This window comes from Seriola aureovittata, chromosome 4 (genome assembly GCF_021018895.1).
Source record: "Seriola aureovittata isolate HTS-2021-v1 ecotype China chromosome 4, ASM2101889v1, whole genome shotgun sequence".
NCBI lineage: Eukaryota > Metazoa > Chordata > Actinopteri > Carangiformes > Carangidae > Seriola > Seriola aureovittata.
Window position 1 is genome coordinate 22136606 of NC_079367.1, and position 20404 is coordinate 22157009.

The following is a 20404-nucleotide window of genomic DNA, read 5'->3' on the forward strand; positions in this document are numbered from 1 at the left end:
TGCTTTGTTCGGGGGAGTGAAATGATGACGGCACAACAGATGGCTCTGGGAAGTTGGTCCACAGCGTCGAGCCACAGTTAACATAAACTCGCTGCAGAACATTCCTGCTGGTCCATTCACGCAGATTTAGTATCATCTCTCAGCGGTGCCCAACAGGCTCATGTTCTGGGCTTGTCTCCTGACCAGCCATCCAGTTACCTCCCCCCTCCCCTCACAGGTTCTCGATCTCTGACACTTAGCAGACAGGAGCCTGAGATCGGGACCACCGGACACAGAGGAGGTCACTGTATCCCGTTTCACCAGAGAGGATGAATAGATCTGGGACAACCAAACACACACTTCCCCCAGACTGCCTAGGGCACCATGGTCCAGAAAAAAGAGGGGAGCGAGAAGAAGAAAGAATGACTGAAGTGCATTCCTGAAAGGAGGAGAGATGGGATTGAATGACGGGGGGCCGCTGGTGACACCGGCAGCCAGTGGGATCGAGTTTTCTCTCTGAAAACCCGGCTCAGAAAAACAATGACTTTGGCATCTGTCTGGAAGGGGAAAACAGAGACGGGGATCCTGTGCTGTGAAGTGCTGAGGGTTCACGGGAATGCCTTTAATGTAAGCCTGCCGGGGCTCTCATCGGATACTTCATGGCTCTCCTTGTAAGAATGTAACATGAATCAAACTCTATCGCTGCATCAATTAAAACGGCACACTCACCGACTCTGAATCTCCCTGTTGTATTTGAAAACACAGTGAATGAGAAGATTACAGTGAATAACAGAGGTTTGTGTGCCAGGATGACTTGTCTTGTCCTCAGGCCATATCCTCCATTAGATAAGAATCAGCATTCCTCCACTCTACAGATGTAGGTCATGTAGCCACAATGGTGCAAGCAGCACTTGGGTCTTGCTTCATTTGTTTTATTACCCATCACTGTGTACCGTGAATTCTCTGCCAGTTGCAGCTCGTAGATCAAATTGAGTATTTTGCTCCACTTTGTCTGCACCCAAGGAGTGGGATTTAAATAAAATCATATCAACGTCTCTCTCCGGGCCAGACGCACATTATTCACAAAAAAGTCACACAATAGGGCATACGTTTGCATAAGTGCGCTCTCTTTAACAGTCTTCAATTCTGACATATTTTTAGGGCAGCCTTTATGAAGTCTGAGAGGTAAAACCAGGGCATGAATTTAAGTTTAAAGTCCACTCGCTGCTGTGTGTAAAGTTTATCGCTGTTACAGTAATAACTGAAAGCAAGATAAACGTCATTCTTATGAAGAGATGGACTTTAGTGGGTCAATGTCAGATTGAACCTGTAAAAGCTGAGGAACAAAAATAGGATTTTGAAAAGTGAGGGGGGGGGGGGGTGTCCTTCTCTTCCCCAGTGTAAATTATGCCCTTGGTTACACATAACCACAAATGCACACATGCTTAGGAAGTGGAACAACATCATGCCGGAAAGAAATCTAGAAAATGATCCATGGGAAGTTGGGGGGCAGGTCTTAGGGTAGCTCCTCTGATGAGGTATGGAAGATTGAATGAGACTTTATGGTGGGAACTGCCAGAGACAGAGATATCTATCAGCTAAGTCTGCAGCATGCAGGCAAACACAGGTCACGTTGTCTGTACTCAGTGGCTCAGCCGGCGGCCCACCACACCCTGCAGACACAGATACAGTCCAGTATCACACTTCCCACTGCTGATTGCTTGCTGTTTGTTGGTGGTAGTCTGTGAAGTGGGCCACAGTATATTCCCCCAGTGTCTGTGCTGCTGTAGGACAGGAAGAGGCTAAATAGAAGCCAATTAGCTTTGATTTCAGGTCAATTAGTTGCTTTCTTCTTCTGCATTACAGTGTATATTATCTTTGGGAAAAAGGAAATCGAGGGAGGGCTGTCAGGGACTCCTTGGAAGTCTGATGAACTTATGTTGTCTGTCCAAAACAAGTGCTCAACACACACACTCTCAGTGGAGTAAATAAACAAACTGACAGAGATGAAGAACAAAGGCAGACTGAAATCCCACCATGAGTACTTTTGTATTTTTGTGGAAAAGCAAAGCTTGTTCCTTCTATTCTGAACTGGAATGGCAAATTAAATTGAATGTAGATTTAAGATTGTTTCTCGGTACAGAGATATTTTTGGCACATTGTGCTGTGCAATAAGGGGTGGTTGACATGGGAGGAGGGAACGCTTGGGCTCTGCTGAAAGGGAAATTGAAAAGAAACAGAATACCAGGAGTCAGATTTCATGAAATAATAGCTGTGACAGAAATGGGGAAAAGCAAGGCAGCACAGAAACCAAGAATGATTTTCCTCTTGGCTCAGAGAAAAAAGAGACAGAAAAGACAAATATATCAGGGCCATAACAAATGTGCCATTGTGTAGGCAATTTAACTCGCACACAGTGTAGTTTGAAGCAAATATTGCCTCTGTGAAATTATTGCTGTGAGCTGGGGTTGGCCCGTTGGAGCCAAAGTCTGACTTAGGTTTCTTTGACTACGGTGCAGCACGCTGCTGGACTGTTCCTCGGCTCCCTTTCTTCCAGGATTTTCTAGAGGGAAATTATTTTTTCGTCTTTGTCAAGAAAGAGTTCAAACCAAGCGTGGCATCCTGGATCAGTTCCATGTGCCTGTGGCCTCTGTGTTTCATGGTGACCGGCCAAGGATTCTGTGCCAGAGGCAGGAACTAACTGCAAACCAGCACTGCTGTCTTATGCTGGGCCTTCAGGCCACAGGTCAAAGGGCTACTGGCTGGAGCTGTCAACTCTTTTCTGCTTCTACGAGCAAACACACACACACACACACACACACACACACACACACACACACAAACACACACAGAGGCACACGATATACACGCACGAGTGGTCAAGCTCATATCGCAGGACACACAAAACACATCAGCACAGTGAGTGCTCTCTTGCATGCTCGTGCGTGGACTGGAGTGGGGAGTTGTCCATTTTGGCTTTAATTGTGTTGTTCTATGCATTAGCCCAGGGCTCATTATGGGCTTATACAGGGCGTGGGTGGATGAGGATGCATGCATGAAGCAGCGACAGAGGGCTTTTAGTGGACGGATGAGAAGGTGGAGGGCCTCTTCAGCCTGGGCATTGCTCTTCTGTCTCGTGTGGAGTGGCCATGGATTGCTCTTACTACATCATTCAAGTTGATCACTGCCAGTCCTTACTGCACCCGTTCTAAACAAAGGCTTTTGTTAGTAGTGCTGACCCCTTTGAAGAACATCATTTGGAGTACATTAGTGACAGATACAGCAGTGCTTTAGCAGCAGTGCACCCGCCGCCCTGCTTATACCTGTATGGCATTCGTAATAGAGTGTATGTGTACTTACATGTGCATGTGAAGGCCTGAATGAGACAGAGGGAGAATCAGAGCATGTGGCCTAGTTGGTGAATGGATGTCATGCTTTGTTTATTCCTGAAAGTTATTACATTTTCTTTCTCATTACTGGAGCTATTACAGAGAAGAAGAAAAATGTGCTTTAGTTCAGGAAATTAAGTTTTCATGGATTGTGTCCTCCTCTGTCGCTTGCCTTGTACCTGTGTTTGCTGGACTGGTAGACCACAATTAAAGAAAACATGCTCAAGGTAAAGAAGAGAATAACTCCAGGCGAATGACCTGCACAGAATCATATCTTTGTATTTTCTTAATAACTTTGGTAATCACCATCCGGCCCGGTAATAACTATCACCCTTGGAGTACACAGTGAAGACAGTCGTTTGATAATACACATTTCCTCGGTGACTTAAATTCAAATCCGAAATGTGCAACTGGAAGCGAGCCAAATAAATATTCACCCATTCCAGTATGGAGTTCAAGCGGGTGTGTAGGCTTTGTTAGAATGCACGCTGACCTAAAACCTAAAATGAATTTGCTCTGTGCAGGCTGCTGCCAAAAACAGGGTTAAGTTTGTGCAGATTGACTCATTTATATTTCCCTTGTAAGAAGTCTGAGGCAAAACATTATCCTGTTCTGCATATTTGACAGTATTCAAGCATATAAAATGCGAACTGAGAGTGGAGTACACATCCAAATTTGGATATGGATCTGCTGACTTGGAGCTGGCATTTTTTCTCAGTGATTTTACTTATAATGTAAACAGACCACCACTGATAACCGGCACCAACCGCTGAGACTAAGAGATAATGAAGTGTCTAAATTTGGGCAGCAGTCATTCTTAGAAAAAGTGACATTTGACCCCAAGCATCCTTAAGTTGAAACATTTTAAAGCACTGTAGACTTTATAGTAGTTTTATTGTAGGTGAATTATTATCAGGAACTTTTTGTTTCCTTTATGCAAAACCATAAGGCTAGAAAGCAGGACATACAGTAAAAATGAATGTATGAGATGCAGCGAAGCAAAGAACCCCAGAGAGATCATTACTCATCACCATGCGGAGACATACTGTACGGCCTTGTCTGTCACCACTGAGAGAAGATGCACATCTGTGACTGGTTCATTCCCCCGTGGCTGCTAAACTATCACGCTCAGGCGAGCAGAGTAAACCACTGACGTACAGCGGGAGAGTCTTTATTCTAAGGCCGTGCTGTGCTGATGGTGTGTAGTTAAGGGGGCATGGTAAAATAGATGGTGACAGATAGAGGGTCAGACACTGGGACTCTAAGGACAACACTGTTGGAGTTTTAGCCACATGATGACAGAGCTGACGCTGGAGCGGGCATGCTTGGGATGTCTCTGTTTACTAGTCAAGGTTTCCACTCACTTGACTTTGTCGTAGCCCTGTCAAGAGGTAAGGTGTCCACTTTAGCACCAGTCAGTCACAGTGTTGCACTGCCCTGCTTTCCAGAGTCTACTACCTTTTTTTGTTTTTTTGTTTTCCCCTGCGATATCCTCCCCAATAGTTGTGCTACTGATCCCACAGGATGGAAATAAGAAAGGAAGAGAGAGGGATGAACAGATCAGACCAACAAATGTGATAGATATAGCGAAATCTAAACAGAGCAGCAGTGAACCAAAAAAAAAAAAAAAAACAACAAAGAGAGAGAACTATGAGACGGGGATGGAAGCAGCTAGATGCAGAGAAAAAATTTTGAGTTCCCTCTGAATAATTCATAGATTCTTCATAATCAAAAAACCCACTGCCTTTTATGATGTCATATTTCATAGCTAGTTTATGCTTAGGAGGCCTGTTAGACAGCAGGTTAACAACGCAGACCGAGGGAGGAGATATTAGGTGTGGTTGTGATAGTCTGGTATCACCAACCGGAACACGCTGCAGCTCTCAGGTCATCTCCAATGATCCCCCTCCCCCTCCATACTGTACATATATTTTCACTGTCTCTGCTTTGATACCCGACCCCAAGCCAATTAACTGTGCTATGAAAATTTGGCAAATCGGACCTGAGTGGGTGTGTACTGTAGCGTGGTTACCCCCCACCCCCACCCCCTACAGACATCCAAGTAATTTTTTCTTTGTGTACATCTAATGATGAACACCTTGTCTGATGTGGAACGGCCGGTCAACCAAAACACTTGAACGTCCTTAAAAGCTGTGTTCGACTCATCTCAAAGCCGTCTCTCATCACAAAGGCTGTGCGGTGAAACCACAGAGTGATGCGTGCGATAAAAGAGGGCCTGAGGTATTGAGCTCACATCCACTGCCACTTCAAAGACCAGCAGAATCTATAGGAGCGTTTTGCTATTGTCTGTTGTGCAGGTGCGCTGCCTCCCACGGGCTCTGGAGGTCTCAGAAAACCACAGAGCACCACAGAGAGGGCTTGCCGAGATGCTATCTCTCCCAGATACAGACAACATGGTGGGGACTCAGACAATAGAAGGCATGTGGACTCTGGTGCTGCAGGTGGGGGTGGGGTGTTTGTAATCAGCGCTCAACTTTGTTTTTTAGTCAAGTTAAAATATGTGCGGTGTTTAGCAGAGTTTTCCTTCCAGCATAATGTGACCCGGCTGTGCCAGTTTCGCCTCACATTCCAAATAGATGCAAATCAGGTGGACTGAAGACTCTTAATTGCCTGTCGAGTGTCTGGCTATCGGCGTACTGCAGGTCTTTTTTTTTGCCTTTTGAGATGCTCTCTGTGTCAGTCACAGGGTCAGAAATTCTTGCCATGATTTGTCTGAGAGATGAAGCGAACTTTTCTGACTCCAGCATAACTTGCCATCCTTCACAACGTATGTGATGTCCTGTAGGTGATTGGTAAAGGGAGGTGGCAGGGGATTGACTCTTATACTTTTTACTATGTTTGCAGCTATGTGCTCCTTTTGGTCAATGTCATGGAACAGGACTTGCACACTTGGGATATGTCCAGTTCCTACAGTTGAGATAGTGGAGGAACATTTTTATTGATGTCACCCATATGGCCTGTGCTCCCTAGGCAGTGTTCACCCGCATGACGTGAACCACTCTGTTTTATTTTCCTCCTCTCCACAACAAACTCAACACCCTCATCTGCTGCTCCGGAGCAGCAACAAGCCCCATCACATCCTAGCCCTGATTTGCTTTTTCCCCTTTGTTGAGCACAATGTAGCTTTTTAGCTGCACGCTCTCTTATCATAGCTTTGTTGGCATATTTGGGCCTGGCAGAAACTAAACATGGATTTATTTGATGATTTGCTCAGAGAGGGGGAGGAAGTGGCAGCGTATACTGGTAAACTGTCTCCCCGTGTGAGGCACGTTAGGCATGTCTTATCTCAGGAGAGCCGGGAAGATCGGAGGGAGAGTTTATCTGGCCTCTCTGTTCTGAGGATATTCAGTTTGTTGGAGAGATATACAGAGGGAGAAGGATGATGGTTGTGGTGGCTTCATCCCCTGCTTGTTGCTCGCTCTCTCTCTCTCTCTCTCTCTCTGTCTTTCTGCCAGGGGACAGACGGTTTGTTTGCTGGCACAGAAGAGTGTTTTATGTTTGCTTTCACGCTTGCCTGTTTTTACGCCCCGGCTCCGTTGCTCCGTGAGTGCAGTGAACTGGTCGGGTCAGCAGGTGCTAATGAGATGTACCACTGACCACACAACCCAGCAGCTCTTAACACACTGCTGTGTGTGTACACAGGGCTGCTGACCTCAAACACACACTGAACCTGTCGCTCCCTGTGTGGAACCTGTGGGCCAACACACACTTTTATATCGGCCAAGCACCCAGCAGCCAAGTCCTCCCTGGCTTTACACTGTATGTGTCAAAAAGGTTTTATGAGATTATATTTAACTTTGAGTGTTTTTAAATAATCCAGACCTCCAAGGTTTGAAATGTCCTTCACATGAGCTCTCATTTTACCTTGTCATGCCTCTTTCAGAGCCTGATTTGTACCGCACACCCAGGTTGGTGCTCCAGCAGTCCAGATCTCTCATGCATCCCTGCATCCCCCTTTGGCAGAAAAGCTCAAACATCTGTCCCCACTCCAGCCCCCCACCCACACCCTCACCCCCTTACACTTCTCCGTCTTTCTGCCCTGCATTCCCTTATCCTCCAAATCATCCAGCCAGTTCTTTCTCCTCCATTTCTTAAATTTCCTCTCCCCCTTGCTCCTTGCCCCTCCTCTGCTCCAGATGGCCTCCTCTGTTCCTTTCAGAGTAATCTGTCTACGATGCACAGGGGCTTTGGGCTGACCACATGCCTTTTGGATGTTGGGAATGGCATCCAAGTTGAGTAAGATTTTTTTTTTTTTTAACGAAAGGGTGAACTAGAGGTTGCTGCTTCCGGTGGTTGTTCCTGTAGACACCTGCTCAGCAAAAAACAGTGCAGGAGAGGGGAGGAGATAAGACTTAGGGTTGTGCTTTAATGCAAATAAAAATAAATGACTTTTATCCAAAAGAAGATGACATTCGCACACATTTTTACAGAACATATTGGGCAACGGAGAAATGAAAAAGAGAAAATAAAATAGAAAGTAGAACCTGGAGGATAAGTTGCCCTTATTAAAAGAAAATTGAAACATGCCAACAGCTGATCTTTAATAAGTTCATTATATTGTACATTTGAAAGGTTTTATACCATCCTTATCAGAGCTTCTCTTCTTCCCAGGAGGATTAACTGCCAGAGGAAGCTTCTTCAACATGATTAGGTGTTCATATATTAATTTTTCAGATGTCGATGTTTTTGAAGAGCGATCAGCAGCTATATTACAGAGGGAGCCTGCAGGGGATGGGATTGAAAAGATATGAGACCAGTATTTAATATTCTCTTTTAATGTCACCCAGTAAAGCCAGTAGTCCGTCCATCATCACCGCCATCCTCATGTCTATCAGTGCTTTTATTGACAATATCACCTGCTAATTCATAACAACTTGTCACAGTATACAGACATCATAACATTACAGTGCTAATGTAAAAAAAAAAAAAAAAAAAAAAATGGTTTTAACAGACATGATTGTATGAGATAGATGTTTTTCATCAGACAGAAATCTCTTGTCTCTGGGATTGGATTGAGAAAACATAACGGGGGACGTCTCCTCCTGCGGGTTTTGAAAGATGAGCTTCATGAAAGCATTGCCAGGGATAAAAAGAGATGGAGAAGACAGACTTTGAATGGACGGGCCGAGTCGACGCTGAAGCAGAAACACAGTTGAGAAACCAACATCACCACATAAAGTATGTTTAAACAAAATGCACCTCCGCACTCCTCTCTATTCATCAGGCTCGTCTCCGGCTGCCAGAGCTTCAAATCAGGGAGTCTACACACAAAAAGGCACGCAGTATACCTCAGAGGAAGAAAAGATTTCTCCCCCACTTCTATAAATCTCGCAGATATTTTAGAGTCCTCTGTGAGTAGAGTTGGTGCAGTAGCCTTAAATTTCCCTTGCTGCTGGGCTTGGCTTTGTACCCTGGGGAGAGGGATCATAAATCACCTCCCCAGGATGTTTCAGCCATGTTAACAGTAGCAAAGTATCCCATAAAACAAAGGAGAAAAACTATGAAGGCACTTTCTTCTTTTGTCTGTGCTCCATCTAATGAAAATGTAAAGATGGAAAATCCAGGGCTTAACATCAGTCTTGAAACCTTACACAGTGTCAATTTCACAGGGATCAGGGTAATTTCTGGCACACTTGCAAAACTTTCTCCCTTGGCATCGACCATGCTCGATATTGCATGTTGGACAACTTGACAAGTGTAGTGAAAAGCTATAGCAGCAAAAGTGTTTGGCAGTGATCACGTAGGCATACGCGCTCACGTGGTAGGCAAGTGCTACAGATGAAATTTCAGCTCTCTATTTCTTTCTGGCACACTATCTCTGACGGCATTCCCTCGCTCCGCTCCTTTCGGTATCTCTTCCCACTGTAACAGATCCCCGCTTCGATAGGGATATGGACATCTTTTCATCTTCTCAGGGTCCATCTGGGAGAGTTTAGGGTCCATGTGGAAACCATTGAAATAGGGACGGCAACTGATCAGAGAAAGATGTGCCCTTCTGGAGCTGCAGCACATGTTTGGATCCCAGTACCCTTATTTGCTTTGTCTCACCCTCTTTAACATTCCTGTGCCCTATATCTCTGGAGGACCCCCCACCTCCACACTTTTACTAAACCTATACAACCTTTTCCCCCTCTTTGTTCCTCTTCCTCCTTCCTTCCCTCTCTCCCTCGTCTCCCCTGACGCCTGGTAAAGTGATTGGAGAGGGATCAGCATGGTGGAAATGAAAGTGGCCATGACGAAAGGCTACGGGATCTGCTGTAACATTACATTGGATCCCCTTGTGTGTTTTTTTTCCTTCCCCATTTTCCTCTCTGCCTGCCTGTTTCCCCCCGCACAGCCGCTATCATATTACTCTTCTCCAGTCACCTCCGCAACAGCCGCTGATGTAATCCGAGTTTATGGTCCCGTCCCGACCGCGACGCACTGTTCTCCAGAACAATCGCTCACTCCTACCGTTTCCTAAACCGCTATCAAATTAGACTCTCATTGGAAACTAAGTGCATTAGGCCGAGATTTCCATGACACCAATTTAAGATGAAAGAAGGGCTTCTTCTGCTTTGAATTAGTTTGTTTGACATATGCTACAGAGACATCCGCGTACCGCATGTCCACTGGATCTCATTAAGCATGCATTAATAAGGCGTAGGCCCAAACAGACTGGCAGCACAGTCAGTAGAGAAAAGTAAAACACAAGCAAACACACCTGCCTGCACATGAGCGCTCACACAACTTCATGCACATTAACCACCGGGAAGTCCAGCTGAGCAAAGGGACAAGCGGTAGCTGTATAATGTTTGTGATTTACGTTATCTCTGACATGAAGCAAAGGCAGACCCTCAGTCAGAATCTCATTATTCCGCCTGCCCTGGTCATTTCTGCACAGCGCCACTACACAATACCACCCAGTAACTCTCCGTTGTTTGTCCATAATATATCTTTGTTTTGGGAAGATGAATGAGAGATTGTGGGGGGGGGGGGTCATCCTGTAATCTAGTCGTGAGATCTCAGGCTAATAGAGAAGTGAAAAGATCTGCAGCAGATGTTTGTGTCCCGAAATGCTCAGATGGCGGTAAGCGGTGGGTCAAATGGCAGGAAAGCGTGCCGTGTTTATGGATGTAATTTCTCTGATGGTGTGAGTTCAGCCAGCCAGCAGGCTCCTCTTACACTACTCCTTCCTGGCCAAGATCATGAACGATCCTTCCTGCGCAAATGAGCCCATATCATTGCGTGTCACATCAAATTAGGAGCGTTTGTGATGACTGCGCCGCCCAACTGGTGCTAACTCGTTTATCCATTCCTGTATCTTCCCTCTCTCGCCCTCATTCTCTCTTCCTCTCACACACACACACACACACACACACACATACACATACATACACGCAAACACGCATGTAAAACCAGACAACCACACGGATTTTGGTTCCTCGGGAAGAAAAACAAGTTGCCTCACATCCCCCTCTCTCCCTAGTCATGTATAGGAGTCCCGTGGCTCGTCTGAGTCCGACACAGCTTCTTTGTCATTGTAGAGCTGAGGAGGGGTCAGGTCTGGAGGAGCAGTGGAGGAGGGGGGGGGGGGGGTCCAGGGGGGTCCAGGGGCCAGGAATGTTAATTGGGAAGATTGTTTTAATAAGGCCCTCATCTTTGCAGATGCTGGGAGAGGGTTAGCCGGTGGGGCCACACAGACGGGAGGGCAGCTCACAGTGAGATGTTGTCAGCACACATAAGTGAGACGATGTGAACAGAGCTGTGTAAAACACGTAGCAGGATTTAGGCACGAGTGGATGAAGATATTCCGCGGCTCTTGGCGTGTTTACGCCTGCTTTTCTTAGAGGTAAAGGGATTTACTGTAATGAGCATTCTATGGTGACAATTCTGTGATCTGCATATTTTCACCACTTGTGTGTTGTGTAAAATCCTATTACAGTGTGAAAGACTCAGACTGACTAACACCATCTAGTGAAGCTGAACACAGGCAGAGAGGAGAGAGCAGAGTGAGAAAATTAGAGGCAGAGAAAGGAGTTCATAAAGGGTCTGTTGTCCCAAACCTTAAAATGTATATCTTTTTTTTTTTTTTTTTTCCACTTATCTGAAGTAGTATTTAGCCATGCTGATAGCTGCTTTTATTTGGCTCAACTTGTTCGATATCAATCTCTGAGATTTTTGCCTGTACTGCGATACAATGGAAGTGAATTGTGTTTATGGTGCTCATAGCATTTAAAAATTCAGCAGCAAACTCTCCTTCCAGAATCAATGTCCCCATTACTCTGGATAATCTACAAAGCTTAGCGTCAGCAGTTTTCACGGGGGAACCATGGGAAACATTTCTTCGGTTGAATTTTGCTCAAATGGAAACATTTGGCAGCGAGGTCCACATTAGGAAAACACCTCCTATTTACTAACTGCAGGTTACACTGATGAAATTCTTCTTCTGCCTTCAAGATTCATCTGGAAGCCACAGCCACGTTTCATTTTGTGTGTGTGTGTGTGACACGTATGTTTCATTTACATGTGTATGCAGTTTCTACACAGTTCACAGAGGGCCGAAAGTACAGACAGATCCCCATTGCCTCTGCCTGTGTTGTGTGTGAAAGGTGAGAAAGAGAGAGAGAATGACAGAGCATACGGTACAGGTGTACATATTTGTGTGTGCGATAGTGTTACATCTGCTCTTTTGTGTGTGTTTGCAGAGAGCTTCAGACCCGAGGCTGTACAGTGAGTGGTGAGAGCGAGGTGACTGTGGTTCTCAGTTCTTCCTCCTGCCCGGTGGAATAGGTGGTAGAGCTCCACCTATAGACAAGACTTACAACAGTGAAGATAGGCTTTAACCTTTGTACCTAAAGTAGAGCGCGGGCCAGCCAGAGGACAAATCATAAACAAGATTCTTTAAGTGAGTCATCTTTTCTCTCAAAGGGACGTGCACAATGTGATACCCCCGTAACACCGTCTGAGAATGGAAAACGTGAATTCCATTGGCATCGGCTCTATGCTGTGTAAAGTGAATATTTTATTTAGCTTGGCCAGCTCCTAATGAGAAAACTATATATGTCCGAGTGCATTTAGCAAACGCAGTACTTGATGCTGTGTTTCCACAACAGGTAATGGGCTCTCCTTGAGAATCAAAACAGCCTTGAAATCACTTTCATATGCAGACAGAGTGTACGGGGCTGATCTGTTGGGGGCTGACAAATCCGCAAATGGCTCGTTGATGTTTTTCAGTCATTAAATTTAAATGTGATAATCCCATACAGATGTTTATTACACAGTTTGCATTGTGGCAGTGGGTGTTCCTTATCAGGATTTTATGGGATTTGTATTTTTTCTTTTTTTTTTTTTTTTTTGCTTTTTAGAACATTTTTGGACAGTGACAGAGAGAGTGGCTCTGGAGCTGTGTTTTTCTCTCTGACATTCCTGCCTGTGCACCCCCGCCACTCGAAACACTCTTTATTTTATTCCAACTCCAGCTCTCCGAGCACTCCAATCAAACAGGCACTGTTTATTGAACTATGAGGTGCCAAGTCACTCACTCACTCAGTCACTCACATAAACCTGCCTCCCCGCTGCCCTCTGCGCCTTTCGCCGTGTTCGCCAAACGCCATCTCCCTCTCCAAAGCCTGACGAGAAGACTTACGGCCGTTTAAACAAACACAGGCACTCAATGGCCTCTCTGTCTGTGCGGCTGTGTGGCAGGGTTTTCTTTTTTGTGGTGTATGTGTGTGCCTGTGTGCGTGTGTGTGTGTGTGTGTGTGTGTGTGCGTGCGCGCATGTTTGTGTTTCTTTATGTACAGACATAATTGCCGTTGGATACTAATGCCTATGAGGTGTGCATGTGTTTGTTGAAGTGTGTATCGAAAGAGGGTGAAGCACTGAGATTGAACCCTCTGCACTCGTCTCTCTGCAGCCTCGCTGGGCCACAGTGAGTGCGGACATGCCCTCTGCTGTGCCACTGAAAGGGCCACAAAGCCATCTGCCCTGGCTGCCAGTGCCAGGTATGGACTGTAATCACCTGGCACAGCACAGTGTAAATCCCATTACGCCCCCTCAACTTTACCCCGGCTTCACTCAACACACACACACCACCACCAGCAGCAGCAGCAGGGCCAGTGATTCATTTCCCTACATGGCGTGGTTTACATTTGCATCTGTATATCTCCGCAGTTAGTAGCACATGTGCTGCTCATTCTCTGGATGCCGATCAAAACACAGTGTCACGGTCTCATCTGATCTACAACTGTCAATGTCTTCAAATGGTTTTCAAACTCCCATTTATTCCAGTGTTTATACAACAACAAGTCAGACAAGTTGAGAGAACATGTTGACAAGCACATATTGTGTCGGCCTGTGTTTTGTTTATTTAGTAACGGACTCGCATAGTTTATTATTCAGGCTTTGGATGTTTATAATAGTTAATCGGGACATCCTGTCCATGTTCAATGGCATGACATCACATCCGAGTGCAAAGGGTGACCTCATGGCATTCAAGGTGTGCAGGTGCAAACCCTAAAGGCCGGTTGGGTAATAGTGTGTCCGCTCTTGTTGACATATTTACGGGTGTCTACGAGGTACCATGCGGTCAAACAGGCACTTAGGCTGTCAGGCGTTTTTAACCAATGCGCCTCCGCAGATGTGACCTCATATTGAATGTCACGGTTGTCTAGAGAGCCGCTATTGTTTTCAAAATGATTTATCAATGCAGCATTTGAAAATAAATGTGAAAACTATAAATTAAATCCTAAAAGGACAAAACATGAAGTTGTGGAAAAAACGTGTGACGGCTTTATCGTGATGTCCCCTGCTGTTACTACTTGTCAGTTGTATCTCTATATTTGTGTATGTGCACATAAACTGTGAAGTTTATACCTATAATCACCTATCCCAGGCAGTATTACAGGCATGCTCAGTGCAGCTTGCAGGATAGGATAGAGTGTCTGCAGGGTGGGCAAGAGGGCATGAGCTCAGACCAGAGGAACGAGAGACAGATTGAGAAAGAGAGGGGAGTCTGCCATGTCCAATCTGATCTCCCCGGTGGTGGGGTCAGGGGGGAATAAGGGAATGAGAAGGAGGAGGAGGGAGAGGAAGGGGAGAGAGGCAGCGATTCTCCAGAGTACAGTAGGAGTCCTGTTATATCTTCACACCCACCAGCAAACTGCAGATTTGTGCAGTGCAAACACACACACACACTGAACGCACGCCGCTGGCAAATTATCCACCTGCTGCAGCCTTTGCAATAGAGTGGCATGGGTTAACACGCCATCGCTGTGAGCATGTCTTTGATGTAAGCTGCTCAGTGCGTGTGTGTGAGTCGAAAGAGAGGTAAGATAAGGGGGTCAAACGCTGAGAGGGGAGAGAGAAATTTAGAGACAAAGTGGGAGGCACATAGAGGGAGAGAACGAGAGGCGTTTGTCCCACAGGACAGAGCTGGAGGCAAGGTGAAGAAGCATCAGTATGGAAGGGCTCGGCGCACAACATAGCCGCACTGTGAATAAGGCTGGTTTTCGCTTATGGCGTAAACAACACTCAGGAAGGGGCAGAGGAATTACGTTGTACAGTAAGCACAAATGCTCCGGAGGGGAGCTCAACCAATGTAAGCCCTATTTCAATACATATAAACCTGTCATTGTTGACCAGAATGGGGCAGATTATTATACGATTCAGCTGCTGCGAACATATGACAGTTTTCGTTACATGTGAAATGTAATTGAAACATCCATGCCTCGACCTATTGCTTTTATGTCCAATTATATTTAGCTGTTATTCGTACATTAACTTGTCCCGTCGCTGCTTCAAACTGTTGAGATAAAAATAAAATTAATAGAGGAGAAAAGACCCAAGTCTGCTGCAGCTGGGGCCTGGAAGCAGTCGCATATAACCAAGAACATCTGGGGCTGCTTAGCCATTTGATATTTTCCTGGTATTCATTGCACTGTCCATTCATCCCTACCTTATATCCTCAGGTAATATTGGATGATGTTTGACCCCTGATAGTCCGACATTATATGGCAGCTTGAGAAGCAAATGGAGCAAACTTGTTGTTGAAAGAAACAGAACTACCTTCAAGAAACAGGAGGAGATTCTCTTCTTTTTTTTTTCTTTTTTATTTGCTTCTACTGTTCCTCTATTCTTTAGTGCTATCATTCCTTCTGCCTTCCTTATGGTGCAAGCCATGTCCTGTCTAATTCAAGGAAAAATCCAAAGCCAAAGGCGAGACCCATGCTGTGCTCGGTGCCTCGGCAGGATTGACTCTGGGTGCCTTCTGATAAATCTTTAATTCCCCAGTGGGTCTGTTTTTGTATCCTTCCAAAGATTTGCGGGGAAGCTTGTTGTACTTGGTTTAATTTCCTCAGAACAAAGCTCATCTGATCTTCCCACCCAGACTTGTGTGTGGCATTAAGGCTTCATTTTCATTAATGTTGGAGGGGCAGCACGGGAATCTCATTTTAATTTGACATTTAAACATCTGTTTTCAATTTCCTGAGGCAAAGATTGCATGTGCGTGTGTGAATGTGTGAGTGTGTGGGTGGACAGGGGATAGTTTGTGGGGGTGATGAACCTGGGAGTTTTCAGAGCTGAGAGCAGCCATCTCAGCTGACCTTTTAAAGGAGGGTTTGGGTGTAAAAAATAATGGCAGCTAATTGTGTTATCCTCAGCACAGCTCCAATTTGCTACTGTGAACCTAGGGAACGATTTATCATAAAGTACAGCAGAGCGTGGTTAGACTCGGCTTGGCAGGGCCGAACAGATGTTTGCCTCTGCGAACTGAACCTCTGCTTTGATAGATATGGTTGTTTTATGCACAGTCAGCTGTTTGTCTTGCAGTGAGACAGCCAGATGAGAGATGATTTGTTTTCGTTTTATCCTATTGAAAAGAGGAAGTGCAACGCAGAAGAGATCCCTTCACCTTGACAAAGTGTATTGATATCTGTCCAGGTCCGGATGTCCGCTCCGTTTCATCCCGTCGTCAGCATATTTGAGCAAATCCAGGACGGACAAAGAGGCGTCTTCATGCTGGGGGCCTGTGACTTTTGCCCATTTCCACATATTAAGTCACAAACTGAAAACTGAAATCTCTCTGTACACTCACAAACACACATACACACACACACACATTGAGTTTGGCCTCCCTGTTAATAGCGAAGGAAATATTATCTGCTAGGGGACAGCTGCAGGCTCACTAGAGAAACAGAATGGTAGAGTAGGCTCATTATCCCAAACACAGACACAGACCACACCGCGCACACACACACACACACACACACACACACACACACATGCACACTTTCAGGACAGCGCACAGCGTGAGAGCCTCTCTATCCCATTTTTTTCACCCAATTCTGAGTCCCAGAGCAGGAACAGTGAGGGAGTCAGGCGAGCGGGGCCTCGTGCAGTATATACACAGGAAGGAGGGACGCTGGATACCTTATTTAAACCAGGGAGGCCAGAGGCAACCAATTCCACCACAGCTCCGGATCTGACAGGGCTTCTGGCGGAAGAGTTGGGGCTTTGTACCCCATCCAGATCTGGGTCCATCTGTCTGTCTGACAGACTGTCTGGCTGCCTCTGCTTCCCTCTCGTTCACTCTGCCTCCATCCCAAAGGATTTTGTTTTCCACCGCACAGATGTTCGGGACTGTCTGCTGCGCCGCTCTCAGCTGTGTTTATAACAAAGAGGTGTTGGTTTGGAGGAGCAGAGAGGGCAGCAAGGTGGGGGAGTGAGTGCTGTTGAGGAGGGGTGGAGGTCACTGCGCTGTTGGTGTAAACACTGGATGATGCCAGCTCTCCCTCTGGCCTCCAACTAGTCAATACAACATCCCTTTTTTTTTCCTTTTCTTTTTTTTTTTTTACCTTTTTTCTTCCACACACATCCTGCTTTTTATTTTCCAGAGGGACAGATGCATCTGCATGTTAGCTGACAGAGTTACAGTGAAGCCAGCAGGGGAGGCAGAGATGAGTTGCACTTAATGTCACAGTTAAAGTTAGTGAGCTCACTCACCCAAGCGTTTATTACAAGCTCTGCATTAGCCGTGCAGGAAAAACATGAATTCTCTCTCACACTCTTCACTGCTAAGTTCTTAAGTGCATATAGTCTTGATCAACAGGATATTGCTCAATCATTATCATTGATTCAGGATGTTTACACTTTTACACTTAAGAAAAACAAGAAGAGAGGGAGAGATGTTTGTTGTAAAAAAAAAAAAAAAAAAGCACTTTAGCATATTATCTGAGCCAAGCAGCATCTTCAGCGTCTGACTCACCTTGATTCCAAGGCTGACTTCTACAATAACGCTGTTCAGAGCAGGTTGACCTTGCTGACACAAATAGAGTGTTTCTTCAGTTGGAGCTGGTGCTCTAATGGATCGGATGGTTGGTGTTTACATTTGCATTCCTGGATGACTGTATCTGCTTTTAAACGCACCAAATGAGCTCACTCACCACACAGCTGCACTACCGAGTTTGAGTTGGATCGGAGCGAGTGTAGAAAATGAACGTGGTCATAATCATCATTCATCTGCGTACACCAGAGACTGAATTTATCCGTAGATGTATGATATGCCTCCCCTCCTCATTGGAGGCAGAAGCATACAAGTCACAGAAAATGTGATGAATCCTTTTGCGTTGTGTCTGATAAATACTGTCCCTGTTCTTAAGAATCGAGGCTGGGTAATGTTGCAGCTGCTCACAGGAAGATGTGGGTTTGATTATGGACGAAAAGACTGGGGAAGCTATTACCACCCAGCTGTCTCTAAAGCCAGGTTCCTACTGTTGGATTGGATTCCCCACTCCACGTTAGAAGAAGCAGAGAGCAGTATCTAACAGAAACAGCTTAAAGGGTTTAGTAAGGAATTTGTTGGCTGTCAGTAGGTGAGGGGTCCTGGGGTGAGTCCGACTTTGATCTGTGACTGAGGTGACTTAAGAGCGAGCTCAGGAGCGTGAGACAATAGACGGCGAAAGCTCAGTTTTATCCCCAAAACACAGACAAAATAACTCAAAAGCATCCAGTCGCATTACTTTTCCATGCATCCAGACGGATAACAATGCACATGCACACACACTGCGCTGACCTCACATACTTTGTGTGTGGCCCGAGTTACAGCCTGAAATTTACAAGCGCTGTTTTCATATGTTTTTATATGTATATGCAGCGGAGCTGGGAAAATGATTACTGGCAAGCTGTCCGCAGAAGTTGAGTTTGTTGCTTTTTCATTACTTTCTCCCCCTCTCAATAAACCTCCAGTTTATCTCTAACGCCAGAGATATGGAGTCCAGAGATATGCTGCTCTCCTGCCCCCTCAGAAAATAGATATCCATCGATCTGCTTTGTGGCAACTACCAGGTCGTAATGATATTGATGTGATATTCTGATAAGGCAGGCAGGCTAAGACTAATGATTTCAGGTGAGGCAGGTGGTGTAATTTTGCAGTCAGCCCAAAATGAAAATCAGAATGTCTCAGTTAATCTCTTTAAACCTTTCCGTCTATTCAGTGTTAAATTTGTATCAACAAATGAGACCTAGCAACATGAATCTGTGGACCTCTAATGTCCGAATAATGAAAATTCATGGCTGTGTCATCTTTTTTTACTCCACCTTTACCGGGGGGAGAAAATCAATGCAAATAAGAATCATATCCTGCATAAGTTCTTACCAAGGCAGCGATGGTAGATTGGATCTAATGTAGATTTTCATCAATGTCAAGATAGCATGGCTGTGTGAGTGCGCAGGATGTAAATATGGAGTGTCAGGGAGAGATGAAGAAGTGATGATGCAGGGGTGATGATCAGCGTGTGTGTGTGTGTGTGTGTGTGTGTACGGTTGATTGTATGCAGTTTTGTTTGGGTCAACAAAGAAGAAGGTCGTTGGCTATTAGAGTCGATGATGGGCACACATGTGTTCACTGCTGTTGTAAAGCTTATTGACATTATTTGGGAGAAAGCAGGCCATTGAAAATAGCTACTGTATAAGCCTTGTAAGACATTGGTCTACACCATATACACATGTTTTTTATTTAGTCAATACCGTACGCTGTAAATTTTGATGGCCTCATTGTAGTGTTCATTGCGGGCTGGGTGCAGTAAATCAATAGTGATGCCCGCCCAACATTTTGTCATCTGTGCAGAGCTAATTATCTGTGTCAACACACCTTGACTGCTGTTTTTACAAGCTGCCTTCGGCTTTATGAATGTAGCAACAGCTTTAAGTGTTGTTGTGTTTTTTTTTTTCATCCACCTCTTTTAGCTGTTCCTTTGCTTACTTTTCCTAAAGAAGGACAATTTTGTTAATGTTTTTTTTCCACTTCCTCTTTCTGTTTTCTTGCAGTTCTGCGTGATGACTTCAGACAAAACCCTGCAGATGTGATCGTGGCAGCAGGAGAGCCAGCGGTTCTGGAGTGTCAGCCTCCACGTGGACACCCTGAACCCACCATATCATGGAAGAAAGATGGAGTAAACATTGACGACCGGGACGAGAGGATCACTGTAAGTATACGGACTTTTTTTTCTGCCTGCAGACTGCTTTGCATGCAAGGATGATGTGTTTAAATGTATGAGATAGAATGGTCCAGTCATTACCAACACCTCAGTGTTTGTTGAAAGACTGATTTACTTGACTCATTATTCACATAGAGCAATTACTAAACGCAAAAACAGCCCATTTTGGTGGCTACAACCTGTAATGACAGAGGTATAGAATCAGTCTTGCTCCATTAGTCAGCAGCAGTGCATCGATTAGGGATGTCTGGCTGATGAAATCAACCGAGAGCAACGTAGATCAGGAGGGAGAAATGAGCTGACCTGGAATCGAGGAGGAGAAGGTTGCACTCAGCAGCAGCAGCGCCTGCAGAATCCAAACAACTCTTTACATTTGATTTACAATCAAACCACCAATTATTCCACTTTAATTAAAACAACTCACAGCCAGCTCTACTGTATCAGTCAGCTCTACATGCTTGCTCACTAAAGATCTGTCTTGAATAATCCTTGCTCCAGCTGTTTCAGCCAAACACGACTCGGTGTCCAGAGTCATTT

At 45.3% G+C, this 20404-nt stretch overlaps 1 protein-coding gene across 5 annotated transcripts in view; it reads left to right on the plus strand.

Annotated features, from left to right (window-relative positions):
* The window catches only part of robo1 (roundabout, axon guidance receptor, homolog 1 (Drosophila)), a 328239-nt gene that overhangs the window by 265375 nt on the left and 42460 nt on the right, over positions 1-20404 (plus strand). For all 5 annotated transcript variants that reach the window (XM_056373312.1, XM_056373311.1, XM_056373313.1 and 2 more), the window contains one exon: positions 19698-19855. In XM_056373312.1, the coding sequence (XP_056229287.1) occupies positions 19698-19855 (158 nt within the window). The remainder of the gene's footprint in view (positions 1-19697; positions 19856-20404) is intronic.